At 56.3% G+C, this 18124-nt stretch overlaps 2 protein-coding genes across 53 annotated transcripts in view; both read left to right on the forward strand.

Annotated features, from left to right (window-relative positions):
- The window catches only part of LRP5 (LDL receptor related protein 5), a 109572-nt gene extending 100468 nt beyond the window's left edge, over positions 1-9104 (forward strand). For 3 of the 4 annotated variants that reach the window (XM_059069274.2, XM_059069275.2, XM_067037733.1), the window contains exons 20-23: positions 499-735; positions 992-1131; positions 6840-6937; positions 8637-9104. In XM_059069274.2, coding sequence (XP_058925257.1) covers positions 499-735; positions 992-1131; positions 6840-6937; positions 8637-8898 — 737 coding nt within the window. In that variant the 3' untranslated portion in view covers positions 8899-9104. Of the gene's footprint in view, positions 1-498; positions 736-991; positions 1132-1869; positions 4384-6839; positions 6938-8636 lie in introns of those variants that run through there. The other variant, XM_067037732.1, reaches the window with a different exon arrangement.
- Positions 9105-16194: 7090 nt separating this feature from the next.
- Positions 16195-18124, forward strand: part of PPP6R3 (protein phosphatase 6 regulatory subunit 3) — a 126535-nt gene continuing 124605 nt past the window's right edge. For 11 of the 49 annotated variants that reach the window (XM_067037734.1, XM_067037741.1, XM_059069317.2 and 8 more), the window contains exons 1-2: positions 16491-16589; positions 17357-17430. The gene's annotated coding sequence lies outside the window, so the exon portion shown is untranslated. Of the gene's footprint in view, positions 16590-17356; positions 17431-18124 lie in introns of all 49 variants that reach the window. The other 38 variants (XM_067037750.1, XM_067037738.1, XM_067037758.1 and 35 more) reach the window with 15 other exon arrangements.

The following is an 18124-nucleotide window of genomic DNA, read 5'->3' on the forward strand; positions in this document are numbered from 1 at the left end:
GCTGGCTCCTGGCTTCTCGGGTTTGACTGGGCCCCTGAGTCCAGGCCCTTCGCATTCCACTTCTCACGCTTTCCCTGCCTAGGGCCTTCAGGATCCCTGGCCTCTGTGGCGGGCAGGCGTGAGGGGCTCATATGGAGGCCCCGGGCCCTGGGTGCTTGGGTCAGCCCCGCCCCTCCGCGTGGTCCCGTCGCCCTGCCCCGCCCCCTCCTGCCGCCTGGTGCTCGGGCTCGGCTGGACTAGGGACGTGGACCTGGGAGGACCCAGCGCCTGCTTCCAGCCGAGAAGCTCCGGGTCGGGGGCGTGACTAGGAGGCTGCTTCGGAGGAGTCTCTGCTGAGGGGCCGGGGGGGGGCGGGGGGGCGGGGGGGCCGAGGCAGAGCTGAGTCAGGCCGAGGAGGGGGAGAAGGCACTGCGGCTCCGTCGGCGGGTGCTGGGCTGGGGCGGGGGCTGCCGTCTTTGGGTTGACGTCCGCTGTCGCTTCCTGCCCGTGCTCTGGCAGAGATCACCAAGCTGCCCTCGGACGACGGCCCGGCCCACAGCAGCGCCATCGGGCCGGTTATCGGCATCATCCTCTCGCTCTTCATCATGGGCGGGGTGTACTTCGTGTGCCAGCGCGTGGTGTGTCAGCGCTACGCCGGGGCCAACGGGCCCTTCCCGCATGAGTACGTCAGTGGGACCCCCCACGTGCCCCTCAATTTCATCGCCCCCGGCGGCTCCCAGCACGGTCCCTTCACAGGTGAGGAGCCTGAGCCGCGTGAGGACCCTGGGCGGGGGCGCGGAGGCCGATGGGGCGGGGTATGGGGCGAGTGGATCAGGAATGCTCTTTGGACTTGACCTGAGATGTTCTCGTGGGCTGTGTCCTGAGTCGTCCCCCGGGGGCAGCTGGGCGGGGCCACATCTCTCATAAGGCTTCCTCAGCTGAACCTGGGTCTCCTGGGCAGCGGGGCGCCCCTGCCCCTGACTGGCCTCGTTCCCCCACCCCCTCCCCGCAGGCATTTCGTGCAGCAAGTCCATGATGAGCTCCGTGAGCCTGATGGGGGGCCGAGCCGGGGTGCCCCTCTATGACCGCAACCACGTCACAGGGGCCTCGTCCAGCAGCTCATCCAGCACCAAGGCCACGCTGTACCCGCCGGTGAGTAGAGGCGGGAGGAGGCCTGGCCAGCTCAGGGTCCCCCCTGCCCACCAGGGGCAGGCACGTGCTGTGACCTCAGGATTTGGAGAATTACTTGCTGTTCCACCACTTAGAATGGTGGGTGCATTCGCCTTTCTCCCCGTCCTGTCCTGTAGTTTTTTTCTCTTCAACGTCATTTTCTGCTCAGAAGAGTATTCCGTGTTCATTGTGGATAAGCTGGAAGCCACATAAAATCCTAGAAAGTGGGAGTCTCACCCATAATCCCACCTGCCAGGGTTGCTGTTAGGCGTTGCCCTGTCTGGGTGGCCGTCTGGTTCCTCGGGCCCGCCCCATCGGCAGGGCCTGTCTGGATGGACGCGAGCTTCCCCTCAGCGTCCCCGCCAGAAACACTCTATTTTCCCGCCCACAGCTTTGCTGGTTCCCAGAAAATAGCCGGATGGTTTTCTAAGGACAGGCACTCCTGGGGTGACTGTCGTGGCTGAAATGCTCCCTGGAGCTTCCGGCAGCCTGAGTGGGGTGAGGGGCTGGCCCTAGGCCGAGCCACACCCTAGAACGAAATGACTATCCAGAGGGTGAAGTGCCAAAGCCCCCAGTATCCCAGCCCCATACCAGGATCCCGAGGGGGACCCTCTTCTTGAGGCTGGAAAAGACCCCCATTTCCAAGCGTGGCTTGATGCACCGATGTGAATCTGGGGATACATATCAGGTTCTGATTTTATATGGTTCTGTGCTTTTCAGTTCTTCAAAGCCCAACTTCCTGTGACGGTATGCTCTTTTGACGTGAAGACAGCCCCTTGAGCTTTCTCTGGGGGGTCGCCAGCGAGCCCCACCCACCAGGGCTGGGCCTTCCTGCTCTTCTGGGTGTGTCCCCCATATCCGGGGTGTTGCCCCTCCTTATCACACCTGAGCTGGCAGGACCAAGGAGGGGGGGCAGCGGGGGTCATTGTCTCGGGTCGGCAGGGTCAGAACCAAATCTCCTGGCAGCTCCAGGGCCCGACTGTGTTTAGGGGCAACAAGGAGCCAGGAGCCTGGAGTTTCAGACTCCTCCCCACCAAACCTCTTGTCCTTCCTACTGCTACTGTCACCTGGCTTTCAGATGTCCCATAGGTAACCAGCTGAAAGCACCAGGAACCCGTGCAAGACTGAGCTTACCCCAGGACAGCCCCCTGGACCCCCCCATGCAGACACCAGGATGCTCGGGAAACTGGCTTCTCCATCCCCAGCCCCTGCTGGGAGCTGGGGAGATCTTATTTGACAGCAAGAGGTGACACTGACCACCAGCAATTTTTTTCAATGGCTTTATTGAGATATAATCCACATACCACTTAGAGCGTACAGTTCGGTGGTTTTTAGTATATTCACAGAGTTGTGCAGTCATCACCATTGTTAAATTTAGAACATTTCATCATCCCCCAAAGAAACCCTACATGGAGCCAGCTATTTAAAAATTAACTACATTAGTTTGAAACAGTAATATATGTTCGTGGTACAGAATTCAAAGGGCACAGTGAAAAGAGGGCCCAGCCCTCAGCTGCTCAGGAGCTCACCCCTCCCCCAGAGGCATATCCTGTGGTGAGTTTATCACGTGTCCTCCCAGAGGAAATCTGTACATAAGCAAGTATACAAGAGTATAAACTTTATTTTCCCAGCAAAGAGTAATTTTTTTTTTTTTTGGAGATAATTGTAGATGTATATGCAGTTGTAAGAAATAATGCAGTTGTAAGAAATAAAACAGAGAGGTCCCATCTCCCTTTCACCAATTTTCCCCAGTGGTAACATCTTATGTAACTATGGTTGTCTTAACCCATTCATGCTGCCCTAACAAAAATACCAAAGACTGGGCAGCTGAAACTACACACATTTATTTCCCACAGTTCTGGAGGCTGGGAAACTCAAGCTCAAGGTTCTGGCAGGTTTGGACCTGGTCCCTGGTTCATAGTATTGTCTTTCCCGCTTCCTTTTCTTTCTTTCCTTCTTTCTTTTCTTTCTTTCTTTCTTTCTTTGCTTTCTTTCTTTCTCACTGCGAGGCTTGCAGGATCTCAGTCCCCTGACCAGGGATTGAACCCGGGCCACGGCAGTGAAAGCACGGAGTCCTAAACACTAGGCCACCAGGGAACTCCCTATAGTGGCCATCTTATCTGTATATGGTGGAAGGAGAGAGGGAGCTCTCGGGTCGCTTTTTTAAGGGCACTGATTCCATTTATGAGGGCTCCACCCTCGTGACTTAATCACATCCCCAAAGCCCACCTCCTAATACCATCGTGTTGGGGATTAGGTTTCAACATGTGAATTTGTGGGGACACAAACATTCAGTCTATAGTAGCATAATCAGGGCATTGATATGATGCCCTTTGACTTTATTCACAGTTCACCAGTTTTATATATGCACTTTTATTTTAAGACAACTTTTATCTATCTATCAATCTACCTATCTCTATCTATCTATCTATCAATTCTAGGTTCACAGCAAAATTGGGAGGAGGGTAGGGAGGTTTCCCAAATCCCCCTTCTTCCCCCTTTATCAACAACCCCCCCACCCAGAGTGGGACACTCGTTACAGTCCATGAAGCTACATGTCACCATCACCCAGAGTCCATGGTTTATATCTTGAGTTTGCTCTTGGTGGTGTGTTATTCTGTGGGTTTGGACAAATGTGAAAATGACATGTATCCACCATTTTAGTCTCATACAGAGTAGTTTCATATGTACTTTTTTTTTTTTTTTTTTTTTTTGCGGTACGCGGGCCTCTCACTGTCGTGGCCTCGCCCATTGCGGAGCACAGGCTCCAGATGTGCAGGCTCAGTAGTTGTGGCTCACGGGCCTAGCCCCTCCGCGGCATGTGGGATCTTCCCGGACCAGGGCATGAACCCGCGTCCCCTGCATCGGCAGGGGGACTCTCAACCACTGCGCCACCTGGGAAGCCGCATATGTACTTTTTAAAACACAGACCTACTAGAGCATGGACTTGAGGATATGGGGAGGGGGAAGGGTAAGCTGTGACAAAGTGAGAGAGTGGCAGGGACATATATACAAATGTAAATTAGATAGCTAGTGGGAAGCTGCCACATAGCACAGGGAGATCAGCTCAGTGCTTTGTGACCACCTAGAGGGTTGGGATAGGGAGGGTGGGAGAGAGGGTGATGCAAGAGGGAGGAGATATGGGAACATATGTATATGTATAACTGATTCACTTCGTTGTAAACGAAAAACTAACACACTATTGTAGAACAGTTATACTCCAATAAAAATGTTAAAAAAAAAACCCTGCATGATAGCATCTGAAGGTAATGACAGCTCCTCTCTGAGCCTTGCTTTTTGCTACCAAGGATCAGTGAAAGCTGGCCTTTACCCAGCACTTCTGAGGAATACACTCTTCGTGTGCTGTTATCACCCCGACTCCAGAAGGGGGCGCGATCAGCCTCCTATTTTGCAGATGAGGCCAAGGAACTGAGTGGTGACTACCCGCCCCCCTCCTCCCTGGGGCCATTCTGTCCAAGCTGACCACTCCCCTACCCTGCCTCTCCTGCACCCTGAAGTTTGTTTTGCTTCTCGGGCAGAGCTGCCCCCCTCTTGGTGACTGGACAGTGCCCTTTTTGGGGGTGCAGCTGGGCCACACCAGTGGGTGTCCAGTCGTTCTCAGGATCTCGTTACCCTAACAGGATGCCCGGAACTCCTGCGGTTTCCTCATTTCCCCTCCTGGGTAGGGGCCAGCAGGAAGATGCCCTGCAGCTAAGGCTGAGCATTGGTCATCTTGACCATTCTTGCCAAGGGTCCCTCATGAGGGGACAGTCCATCTTCCCGCCAGCAGAGGGCCACACCAGCACCACCATCCCTCTTAAACACACTCTCTTCAGGTCCAGTTTAGGGTAAAAATGGTATGGTGGTGTAATTTATATTTCTCTTACTATGTATGATGTCAAAGATCTTTTTATATGTTTAATAACCTTTGTAGTTTTATTTTCTCAGATGGGTGTGTTTATGTCCTTTTTCTATTGGGTTGTTGGTATTTTAAAAATTTATTTGCAAGGGCTCTTTATATAGAGATATATTAAGAAAGTTAGCCTGGGATAAGGGTTGAAAATGTTTTTCCTAGCTTTCTGTCTTTTGATTTGGTTTATGTTGTGTTTTGCCATTTATACTATGAAATTATTCATCTTTTATGGGAGTTTAGGGGTTTTTAGTCATGCCCAGAAAGGCTTTCCCTTCTTGTAAAAAAGTTTCTTTCCATGCTCGCTTTCTTAATGTTCTCAAGGTTTCGTGTTTGTATTTTTTTTTTCCCCTAATTTTTGGCTGCGTTGGGTCTTCATTGCTGCACGCGGGCTTTCTCTAGTTGCAGTGAGCGGGGGCTGCTCTTCGTCTTGGTGCGCAGGCTTCTCTTTGCGGCTCTAGGTGCGTGGGCTCAGTCGCTGTGGCACGCGGGCCCAGTAGTTGTGGCTTGCGGGTTCTAGAGCGCAGGCTCAGTAGTTGTGGCTCACAGGTTTAGTTGCTCCGCAGCATGTGGGATCTTCCCGGACCAGGGCTCGAACCCATGTCCCCGGCATAGGCAGGCAGATTCTTAACCACTGCGCCACCAGGGAAGTCCCTCGTGTTTGTATTTAATTTTGATTCTCCTGGAATCAAATTTAACTTTGATTCTCCTGGAATGTAATTAGGTGCACTGAGTGAGGCTGGAGGCATCCGACTTTATTTCTGTGCTGATGGCTACCAGGCGTCCTTTAGAGAATTCCCTGGTGGTGCAGTGGTTAAGAATCCGAGCTCCCACTGCAGGAGGCACAGGTTCAATCCCTGGATGGGGAACTGAGATCCCGCATGCCAAGCAGTGCGGCCAAAAGAAAAAAAAAAAAAAGGCGGCCTTTATTAGTCAAGGCTCAATCAAGAGACAAAAGTCACATGGTGATTTGAAGAGAGAAAGTTCAATATACAGAATTATTATCAGGGATTAGAATTGCAGGGAATTGGCCAGTGAGACAGCTCAGAGGAGGGGTGGGGGGCACAGGCAGCGATGGTTGCTGGGGAAGGTGCAGACCCCGCGGGTGTCTGGGCCGCAGGGCTCTCTGTCCCTCTTGTGGGGCCGGTCATGTGCCGCCTGGCTCTGGAGGGCACATTCACGGGGAAGAGTTGTGTACTTATGATTACAGTCTGGGGGCAATATAGTCCCTTGAGAATGGGGCGCCCCTTCCTGATTCGCTGAGAGGGTGGGGAGGGCGGGCAGCAGGGCTGCGGCCCTTCCTTCCGTGTGGTGGTGCCTGTGCCTTGTCAGGGTTCTGGCTGGGATGTGGGTCTCCCTGAGTGTTAGGAGTAAGGAATGAATTACAGAGATTAGACTTTGCACCACGTGGGAGGAGATGGGGGAGTAGAAGACCAAAGAGGGGGGTTGACAGAAAAGTCCCTGAGGAACCTCGGGAGGCACTCAGCGGCCTCCGTGTAGTGGGGACACCCTCGGGCCTGCGGGGACCCTTCCCTGCTGGTGGCACGGTGCAGAGGGGGCTGCGTCGGGGTCCTGAGCGCGCAGCCGAGCTCCCGGGCCTGGGTCGCCAGTGATCAGCGGGCCGGGCTCTCCCCCTGCTCTCCCCCTGCTCGGGCCACAGCTGCCCCTTCCCCTCCCCAGACCAGGAGGGGCCCTGGGAGGGCAGCCGGTTGGGGGTGGCCGGTGGGCAGTGAGGACAGCCGGCTCCGGGGCCCGTGTGACTTTGCTTGGCTCCCCTCAGATCCTGAATCCCCCGCCGTCCCCCGCCACGGACCCCTCCTTGTACAACGTGGACGTGTTCTACCCTTCCAGCATTCCCGCCACCGCCAGGCCGTACAGGTACGGAGTCCCCGCGTCCCGCGGTACCGGGCCTGGTCCCCATTTCCTGCGGAAGAAAGTGCGGAGGGGTCGGGGCGCCGGTGGGCGTGTGCTGAGTTCAGAAACCATCCGGAGCCCACAGGTGGCAGCCCTGGGGGGTGTTTCGTAAGCCGGGCCACACGTGGCCTTGAATGACGCCCCCAGCGGTTTCCACCGCAGCCGGCCCCGCCCCCCGGAAGGCTCTGCGCTCTGTGTCTGAATCCAGCGCTGGGACCCCGGTGGGGCGCCACCCCTTGGTACCTCGGTCCCGGGAAGCATCAAATCCACAGCCGCGGGAGAGCAGGCGAGGCTGGCCCTTGATGGGGCGATCCTTCCCCCTTACCCACTGCGAGGGCCTGCTTGGGCCCAGGAAACCCCCGGGCCTGCTCAGCCCCGACCCTGCACTCCCAGCTGCCCCCTTAGGGGTCGCACGACCCCCTCCTTGGTGGGGAGCGGCCAGCTGGAGAGCTGAGTCGAAGCGGGATCCGGGTTTGCTGGCCTGTGGGCAGGGGCGGGTCGGAGCCGGGGTGGGCGAGGTGAACCTGCTGACCTTCACCCGGTGGTCTCAGCCGACAGGGCCCGCCCACCAGGTGCGCTGGGGCCCCCGCCCCCACCCCCGGGCGAGCTACCTGATGGGGCAGGTGGAGGGTCGACCCCGCCAGGCTCGCCCCTTGTGTAGAGAGCAGGGCTTGGGGGTGGCGGAGGCCCTTGGTCCTCCCGGAGCGGCGGACCCTCCGAGCGCGGCACCGCCTGCCACCTGGTGGCCATTTTGGGAACTCCGGGGCCTGGCCGGGGAGCCGTGCACATTCCGGGGAGGCCCAGCTGCTTACTGGGTCACTGCCCTGTTCAAGAACCTGCGGGGGCTCCCCAGTGCCCCAGTGTCACCGTGTGCCCAGAGCTGTCACCTCCACACCAGCCAGGCCAGGCCCCTCAGCCTCCAGTCCACTGCACGCCGTGCTCCTCCTGCCCTGGTTTTGGTCCCCCTCCAGTACCTCTGCTCTCCCCACCGTCTGTGCGGGTCCCTTCTTGCTCCCAGGGCTCCACGAGGCATGTCCTGCTGCTGCACCTTCCTCAGCGTAGGCGCCCCTCGCTGGCCCTTTGGTGCTGGCTCCACCTTCCCGCCCATGTGAGCCCCACTGTGGCTCTTAAACACACCACGATCCCCACCTTGGACTCGGGCCAAAGGGCGATGTCACGGGGGACGGTCGGGAGGCATCTCCGGGATCAAGATGGGAGGCTGACTGGTCTCCAGTATTTACAGTAACGGTAGAAGGGGGAACAGTCGTTGACCACTTTCTGGCGTCAGATGCTGTTTCTAGCGCGTTCCAGGCACAATCTCATTTTAATCCTCACAAGCTCAGTTTGAAATGGATACTGTTTCATCTTCCCCATTGTGTCAATGAGAAACTGAAGCTCAGAGAGGTTAAGTTGCCCAAGGTCAGCCAGGCGTAGGCTCTGGAGGCCTCGTTCCCCGTAAAGGCGACCTTGGCCTGGGGCTGCAGTCCTTGTCAGGGCCTGGGCTTGGCAGCCTGCACGGTAGGTGCCAGTGAGCCCACTTTAAAGGTGGCGATGTTTAGGCTCAGAGAGGCCACATAGCCGGGGGGCCCAAGTGCCCAAAGGTGGATGTGCATGTGGGCCACTCTGAACCCAGGTCCCCCTTCCCTTGCTGTATCCCCTCTAGACCCTACATCATCCGTGGCATGGCGCCCCCTACGACGCCCTGCAGCACAGACGTGTGTGACAGTGACTACAGCGCCAGCCGCTGGAAGGCCAGCAAGTACTACCTGGATTTGAACTCGGACTCAGATCCCTACCCACCTCCGCCCACACCCCACAGCCAGTACCTGTCGGCGGAGGACAGCTGCCCACCATCGCCCGCCACGGAGAGGAGCTATTTCCACCTCTTCCCGCCCCCTCCATCCCCCTGCACGGACTCGTCCTGACCTCGGCCGGGCCACCCTGGCCTCTCTCTGCCCCTGTAAATAGTTTTAAATATGAACAAAGAAAAAATTATATTTTATGATTTAAAAAATAAATATAGTTGGGATTTTAAAAACATGAGAAATGTGAACAGTGATGGGGGTGGGCAGGGCGGGGAAAACTTTGTACAATGGAGAAAATATTTATAAACCTAATTTTTTTAAACATCATTGCCATTCTTTCATGCCGTGTGTGTCGGAGCTGAGTGTCCCCACAGAGTGAACGCTGACCTCTGGCCCTCCCTGGACAGCTGTCGGGGTCGTGCACTTGTCCTCCTGGGCTTGGGCGTCTTGTCATCAGGCTCCCACAGGGAGGGGTGAGACCTCTGGGCAGAGGCCTGCGGGCGGGTCAGCTTCGTGGATGCCTGACTCATGCACGGTTTGATGCTTGATTTCATGTTCTGCTGTTGCCCTCCCGAAATTCTAAATAATTTTTTAGACTGGGGCCCTGCATTTTCATTTCGCATTGGGCTCTGCAGGTTACATACCTGGGCTTTGGGCTGTTCCCTGGCTGGTCCTTGCTACTGTCTGACCTGTGCGTGGTGGCCCAGGGCCGCTGCTGCCCGGCAGGACAGTGCTGGGGTGGGGTGGGGGAACCGGCCAGCGGTCCAGTGGTTAAGACTTCACCTTCCTCTGCAGGGGGTGCGGGTTCGATCCCTTAGCTCAGGGAGCTAAGATACCACGTGCCTCGCGGCCAAAACACCAAAACATAAAACAGAAGCATATTGTAGCAGATTCCATAAAGACTTTAAAAAAATGGTCCACATCAAAAAAATCTTTGAAAAAAAACAGTGCTGGGGGGACACTTCCTTGGTGGTCCAGGGTATGGGACTCGGCGCTTTCACCGCCAAGGGCCCGGGTTCAACCTGCAGTTGGGGAACTAAGATCCCGCAAGCTGGGCAGCGTGGCCAAAAAGAGACAGTGCTGGGGGCCCTGCCATCCGCGTTGACCCCAGTGGATGGCGCTGCCGGGCCACACTTGCCCTGGGATGGGGAGGGAGCCCCCCAGCCCTCCTGCTCTCCCGGCCCCCACTGTGTCCGTATCTGCAGATGGGCTGTGGAGAGCCTGGTCCTCACAGAGGCCTGCCCCGTGCCCACCCGGCTGGTACTGGAAGAGACATGGGTCAGGCCTGGTCCCTGCCCATGGGGGTCCCCAGTCTGTGGAAGCACTGGTGTGTTGTGAGGAGGCTGGGCTGTTCTGAGGCCAGGCAGGAAGAACCACACTCGCAGGGTTGGGAGGAAGGAAATCGCAACAGCCAGGAAGGGCCTGACCCCTCCCCGGAACGTCGGCGGGAGGTCAGGGCGGAATCGGGCATGGTGCCGGTGCGCCCTCCGCTCGGGAATCAAACCACAAAGAGCCAGAAGAGGTGCCTCCGCACACGACCCTGAGATTGCACACTTGAGCCCTGAGGCCTGGAGTGCCGAGGTGACAGCCAAGGGAGGGGAGTCTGGTGGGATGAGGAGGGCTGTGGCTCCGAGGGCTCCAAGACTGTTGCGCCAGGGGACCCAGCTGGGGATGGGCCTGGTTTCCTGGGACAGACCTTTGAGGGGTAGCCTCCCCTGACTCCTGATTGCCCAGGAGATTGCCCGGGAGTTCCCCGAGGTCGTGGCTCAGCGTCGGCGGTGATGGGAACAGGTGGGCTTGCTGGTGCTGCCGTCAGCACCTCTTGAGAGCAGATGCCGGGGATGGGTCGCCTGCCATCGGTGCAAAGTCATGGGGAGCATAGGCGGCCCGCCCTGAGTGCTGAGCCCCGGCCAGCTGTGCCACCCCTGGTAGGGATCTACACTCAAGTCCCCTTTGTAGACTGCAGGGGGCAGATCCGCCTCTGCCTGAAAAGCTTCATTTCTTATCTGCTTCATCCAGCCGCCCTGTCCGTCTGTCAAGGAAGGGTGCCGTCACCCACCCCACCGTGACTACAGTAAGGCTGCCGTGAGATAAGCCTTACTCAGTTGGGGCCTGGCAAGTAGCAGGTTCTCCGTGAGTGGGAGAGGTGACATACTTGCCCAAGGTCACAGCGCTAAGGACCAGCAGAGCTAGAGTGCACCCGGCCCCCGGGGCCCAAGGCAGCAGCTCCTGCGCACAGAGCTGCCTGCGGAAGGAAGCTCAGGGCTCGGAGCCCTTGGGCCCCCTTACTCTCAGGTGCTCATTAAAGCACCAGTATCGATGCAGGCAGCCAGTAGGGCAGCGGGGAACAGCTGCATCATGGGGGAGAACCCCCGCCCCCCCCAACTCTCCTGCCTGGTCAGCCATCCAGTCTGCTCTGGAAGCCAGGGATCTAGCACAGGGTGGGGGAGCGGTGACTGGGCTGCTGCTCCCTGGTGGCCTATGTGCGCTAGGAGGAAGTCCTCCCCCTCCCTCTCCTGCAGGCCTGGGATAGAGCCATTGCATGGCTGGGGTGCCAGAGGGTCAACTCACTGGCCTCCTACTATATGTCAAGTAAATCTATCAGCCTTTATTAAGCGGCTACTGTGTGCAGAGCTCTGCACTTAACTCACATGCTGGGGGCCCCAGAGAGCAGTGTGATGTGACCCCCTCCCTTAAAGGTGCTCAAAACCTAGTAACGGAGGCAGTTTCCAAAGCTGTGGGGAAAGCACAGTGCTATATCCTGGGGCCCGTAGTCAGATGGGAAGAAAAGGAGGGCTTCCTGGAGGAGGTGATGTCTAATCTGTCTCTCAAGTGTGGGGGTGAAGTTAACGGGCTTATTTCATTTAAACTTCACAACAGCCCAGCTAAGTCAACAGTATCCCCAGTTTGTAGTGGAGGAAACCGAGGCTCGGGGAAAAAGAAGTAAAGCCAGAATTTTTTTCATTCATTTGTTCAATCCTTCCTTTATCCAATAAACATTACCATATGGCTAATGGGTGCTGCTCAATGTGGCCAAAAGGGCTTCTAGTTTCCCTTTAAACCCTCTCAACTCTGTGGTGACACCCACTGCTCCCCAAGTCTCTGCCATCCCTTACTGAGCCCTGCGGGGTTTCTCTCATGTGATGGCCCCCTCCTCACCAACCCCATCAGAGGGGATCCATTTGTTCAGCTCGGCCTGCCTCCAACCCCAGGACGGGTGTGGGAGCTCCTCCCTGCCTGAGGTCCAGAGCCCCCTTGGGTCTACGGCTGCCCTGGGCAGCTGAACCAAATCCATGTGCCCAGATTTGGGGCACGTCCACTGTCAGGCAGGACGCTGGGGAACCAGGATGTGGGCAGTGCAGAAGGTTCTGTCCCTGAGAAGCCTGGGTGGTTGCGAAGTTGGGTGGGCTTGGAGACCACTTGGCCCCTGTTCCTTCTCCAGAGCCACTTACTCAGCTGGCGCTTCTAGCATTGGGACCCCCTTGTTGGACCAAACCTCTGATAATGAAGCTGGGGTCCCACCAAGGAACACCCAAAGGCCATCTTCTCTTTTCTTTCCCCGCAAGCTCGATGGTGGCCCTAATCATTAGCAACCCTAGTGGTTCCCCTTTCTATCACCAGTCCTTTGGTGGGAAGGGAAATACCTCCCCCGCAACTCAGACAGAATCTTAACGCAGTGAAGAAAAGGAAAAGAAACAGAGTTAAATTTCCATGTTAAAATGGGCCTACCCTTCATATCCCCCTAGATTTCCTCACTGCCCCCTTCTCTCCAGCCTCAACACATCCTAACCTGACCCAGAAACCACCCAGCACCAGCTCTGGCTCTTCCAGAGCATGTCCTCTGCCAGGGAAACCCCACTCCAGCCCTCGGATCAGGACTGAGCCTTGGTGACCTAGCAGAAGGAAAGACAATGGTGGTCTCTGTTCTCAAGGCAAGCTCATCCAATTTAAAGCCTTTTCTTTATCCTGAGCTGGTGTTTCCTATCTGAGTGTGTGTGTGTGTGGGGGGGGGGGGTAAACTGTCCTTTCTTTTATGAAATCACAGTAATAGTAAATAGTATTTTTAAAAAATCACTACTTGATAGAATTAAGATCTGGCAGCTCTGTGTCTGTTCCCCAAGGTTAAGGAGTCATAGCTGGGTGATGGGCATACGTGTGCTCACTAATACTTTTCTCTCTACTGTTGAGTATGTGTGAAATTTTTCATATAATTTTTTAAAAGTCTAGGTGGGTTGAAAATGGAAATATTAAAAATTAAATTACAAAGGGATTAGGGAGAAAAAGAGGAAGGTGGCAATTTGAAAAATCTAGAAGTTTTATGATGGTGAGGCCACTGCAGAGCTTTTGAAGTCACTCTCCCTTTAAAGCCTGTCAATGGCTCCCCATGGTCCTCAGGAGATAGGCTCAACTCAGATGCCTCCGCCTCCAGGAAGTTCTCCCTGACTTCAACCCTTCTGGTTAGGCTAGGAGCTCATCATAATTGGAGACTTTGGGTGCCCACTTATGTTGGATGAGGTACTGCGTTATTTCTTTTCTTTTTAATATTTATTTATTTGGCTGCGCCAGGTCTTAGTTGAGGCACCTGGGATCTTCCTTGCGGCATGTGGGATCTGTAGCTGCGGCATGCAGGATCTAGTTCCCTGACAAGGGATTGAACCCAGGCCCCCTGCATTGGGAGTGCAGAGCCTTAACCACTGGACCACCAGGGAAGTCCCTGCATTAGTTCCTTTAATTATAGTGCACATGGCTCTGTGACCCACCTCAGTGTGGGATGGAGGAGCCTGAAGCAGATACTGGCAAGTCCTTTGATGATGAATGAGTAAAGGGATGCACGGATCAGTGGGTGGCTGGGCCACCTCCTCCCCAGGAGGCCAGGTGCCGGCCCTGGCTGCCCCCTCCTGCCCACACACTCAGAGGTGTCCCTCTGAGGCACCGCCCCCGTCATCAACAACACTGACTTGTGCTAGAGGACCACAATTGGGACACGGACAGGCAAGAGAGAGACCAGATTGAACAGGACGAAGGCGTTGTGCTGGATTACTTGGAAAGTAAAGGCAGGAGATAGGTAGGCTTAAGACTGCCTCACCAGAGAAAAGGTAGCCATTGGAAGAACAAGGCAGGCCCAGCTGCAGAGAAGGGTCACACCAAAGAGCATTGTCAGAGCATCGGTCTGTCAGAAAGACCAGGAGGTCTTTACAAAGACTTTGTAATGAAATTAACAATTAATTCCTGAGCATCTACTGTGTGCTAAGTACTAGGTACTGTAGTACAGCAGTGAAGAAAACAAAAACTAACCTCAAGAAGCTTTTAGTGCAATGGATCTAGAAACAGAAAGTTCAGTTTTCAGTCCTGCTCAAGAGCACAGGGTTCATCTCATATTTAATGCTATTTAAAGCATCACATCGTATAGAGCGCTTTTACTGTCCCGGGGTTCCCTGCAGCCTCTCCCATGCTCCTAGGTCCAGTCGCTAGGGACTGCCCCTCTGGTCTTATGCTATTGCTATAGCACAGCCTTGCTGCTCTTAATCTAAACAATCCTTTCTAAAGTATGGCCAGCCCTGAATTCGCCCTTCTGTTGCTCCGAAGCTTTTCCTGGCCCTCACTGTCTGAGGATAAACCCCAAGTTCCTTTGCGTTTCCTCCAAAGCTGCTATAGGTCCCTCCCATTGTTTTCCCCCCAGACCTGTGATCACCACGACCTGGTCCTCCAACAGATGTGCCTCTCCTCACCATGCTTCCGCAGTTCCCTGTGCCGGGTAGGCCTGCCTCTGCCCCGCCCCGGGTTATCTGTATGTATGTCCCTCTCCCTAACCCTCTGCACCAAGCACGTCTTCTGAACTGGTTTCAATCTTGACTGTGTTCTTCGCTAGCTGTGTGGTCTTGGGCAAGGCTCTGAGCCTCTTTCGAACAGTAGAATCAAGGTAAGTAACATCTGCCCTTGGTTGCTGCCTTCCTAGGGGCCCAGTGCCCTCCAGGGCATGGACACAGGCGGGTAGGTATTATCACCAGTACTTTACAGATAAGACCTGGAGATTCAGAGGGGCACTGATCACCCAGCCAAGATCACTCAGCCAATACGGGTGTCTAAATGCTTTCTGGGTCTCAGTAAACTAACATGTAATATTGGGATGATAATCTACAAGCAATGAACTCCTTCTAGATTCGGCTTCTAGCCAAAGGCTCGCTGAAAGGGGTGAGCTGGGGGAGAGACATGTTTGTACCAGAGACCCAGCTCCCCAGGTGCTGGGGTTGACCCAGTTCAAGCCGGGATCCATTCTCCCTGCCATTTGGCACAGGGGCTCAGAGAGTCTGAGTCAGGGAGGTGGAGGGCCAGCTGGGGCGGGTGCACAGGGGTGCAGCGGGATGCTGAGCATTGGGAAGGCAGCCCAGGGGCCAACTCCAATGGTCCCGCCATCCCGCTACCCGCAGGGGCCAAGCTCTGTCACTTTTCTCAGGCCTGGACTCTAGGAGACGGCCTGGGGAAGCCCCGCAGTAAGCCTGCCTCCTGTCCTTGAGGTGGACGGCCATCTCTGACCAAGCCAGTGCCCCCAGGGAAACCTGCCATCCTCCCTGCACGGGGTCCTCTTTATGACTCCAGGCCCGGCACCCATCTGAGCATTGGGACTGTTGGTTTCCCCCGGGGTGTCACCCCTCCCACCACAACCCAACCTGCTCCAAAGCCCCACCCTGGGGTCTCAGGTCTCTCTCCCTGCCACCCAGACCTAGGCCCACGGTTCTGTTCTCCCTGTCCCGTGGGTGGAAATGTCACCTGCTCAGGAAGACCCCGACCACTCTGCGGCCTGCTTTACTTACCTGGCGTTGCCCAGGTGGAGTCTGACGTCTCCCACAGACGTCAAAGCCGGGACCCTCTGCTCTCTGCGCACCCCCACAGGCTGGGCACAGACCAAGTGCTCACTAGATTCGAAGAAGCTCCTGAGTAAATCCTTCCGCGAGGCAAAAACAAAGACCCCCGCATCGCTGCACTTCTCCTCCCTCGTAGAACTGGGTGCACAGATTGGGGAACCTGGCCCATCACTCCGACCCTGTAACTCGGGTAGTGCTGCCGCCTTTGAGAACAAAGTGACCATCACCAACGGGCAACCCCTCAACCCTTATAAAATTCAGCCGTGGAGAATGCGGGCGTCGATCCCGCTACCTCTCACATGCTAAGCGAGCGCTCTACCATTTGAGCTAATTCCCCAGCTCCGAGAAACTTCCGCCGCCGAAACACATTGTGGCTCACGTCATCACCGGTTTCGTCCAGGTACTCCGACCCGCCTGCCCGTCGGTCTCGCTACCCCATTGGTTCTCTTGCAGCTCCCAGAGCTACGGCCATGATTGGTTTGGCTCAATTTAGTTTTAAAAAGCATTGGCTATCGGATTGGTGGTCCGAAGCGTCCGTCAAGCGGAGGCCCTGCTGTTGCTACGGCGTAGGGGGACCCAGCCAGGTTTCTCTCGGTTTCTGATTTGTTTCTCCAGACTCCGGGGTCCTAGAGGTTCCGGATCCGTCAAGTCCATGGGAAAAGAATGCGCCCCTCGAACTTGACGGACGGGGTCTGCGAGCCAATCGGAGTGGGTGCAACGGGGCAGCAGTGTGACCCAATAGGTTGCAGGGGGCGGGAGAGGGAGGCCAATGAGCGTGGAGCCGGGGGCGGGGGCAGGGCCTTGATTGGTCGTGAGGCGGCCGGAGGGAGGGCGGGGGGAACTCAAGGCCTGCTTGATACGTCCGCCATTTTGGGCGCTTCGCTGATGGTGTCGGTGAGCGCGTTTCCCGCCTGAGCGCAACTAGCGGCGAGTCTCGGGCACCTCCAGGTAAAGGGGGGAGGGGGCGGCGGAGCGGGCCGCGGCGCGGGGTGCGCGGGGTGCGCGGCGCGCGGGCGGCGGCGGGGCCCCTCCGCCCGGCCTCGGCGGCTCGGGGAGGGAGCGTCCCGGACCCCTCCCCTCCCCCCCGGAATTCGCCGCTGGGCGGCCGGGGAGGCGCGGCGCCCGGGCTCCCCGGCTCGTCCCCGCCCGCTCCTGTCAGCCGCTTGCTCGCCCGCCGCGGGCCGCGGGGGGCCCGCCGGGCCGGGCGGCTGGGCGGGTCGCGGGCCGGGCGGCGAACTTTGCGCCCGCGTTGACGTCCGCGGCCTGGCGCGGCGGGCGGCCGGGCGCGCCCCTAACCCGGCCGGGCCCCGCTCCGCTCCGGCCTTCCCGCCCCGAGCGCCGTCCGCTGCCCGCGGGCCCCGGAGCGTATCAAGTTGAGGCGGTGGCTCGCCGGAGACTCGCGAAGGCCATTGTTGTACTTGGTTCTCCGGGAAACAAGTTCTGTGGGTTTCTGCTCCTTCGCCGCAGAGTCATCGGGATACGCAGAGCCCGGCTCGGAGTGTTTAAACCTCCTTCCGAGCGATTTGCTAACTCCGGTGTTGTGACTCCAGCGCAGACCTGGTCGCGAAAGCCTCCCTGGCGCATATGCACTAGGGGGGTGGTCCTTCTTTCGGCCGCAAGTACCTCCCTCTTAAAGAAGCCCTCTCGCCGTTCCCTCGGAGGGGCTTCCTCCCGGTCCTGCTTGCCCTGATCACAACTTGGACTCTTGGTTGTAGGTGGACGGAATGAGTCCTTGGATGTACCTGTGTGTCCTGACGTTTCAACCTCGGAGCTTCGTGTAATTTTCTCGGTACTTCACCATTTTCTCTGTGGGTCGGATAGAGCTTTATGTTTTGCTTTTCTGGGAGGGGCGCTTGGGAGTTGTTTCTTTTCATCCTCACAGCACTTAACGTTAATGTGGCTGTTTTGGTAATGTGGAGTTGACTGCGATTTTGTTCTCAAGGTCACGTTGTAGGTAGGCAGCAAGTGGGAAAGAGACTCCAGATTTCCAGCCACTGGAAAGTCACCACCTAATCGGTGGTGGTGGTGGAGCTTTCTTTGCTCTCAGGTTAGGCTGCCTGGTTTCAGGTCTCGGCTTCACCACTTTCTAGCCCTGTGACCTTGGGCAGGTTACCCAAACTCCCTGCTTCTTCTGTGATACGGGAATAACAACAGTGTCTCCCTCCTTACATTTGTCGGGAGGAAAGGAGTTAATACGTGTAAAGCAGCTAGAAACGGTGCCTGGCACGAAGAATCCGCTTAGTAATTAGTGGCCATTATTAATTTAAATTTGATTTTTAAATGTTTAGATACTATTAGGAAGTCACATGAGTGTTTTAAGTCCTGGCTTTTGGTAACTGTCTTCAGAAAGCTCTGTGTATTTAAGAGTCATTTGGCCTGAGAACCACCCAGGAGAAGGGTAGTTGAAGATTGATTAAATTACAAACTTTTCTGGAGTAATTAGTGGTGGTGCCTCGGAATGGTTTAAGAGATGGTTAAATAAA

The sequence above is a fragment of the Kogia breviceps genome, chromosome 7 (genome assembly GCF_026419965.1).
Source record: "Kogia breviceps isolate mKogBre1 chromosome 7, mKogBre1 haplotype 1, whole genome shotgun sequence".
NCBI classification, from domain to species: Eukaryota; Metazoa; Chordata; class Mammalia; order Artiodactyla; family Physeteridae; genus Kogia; species Kogia breviceps.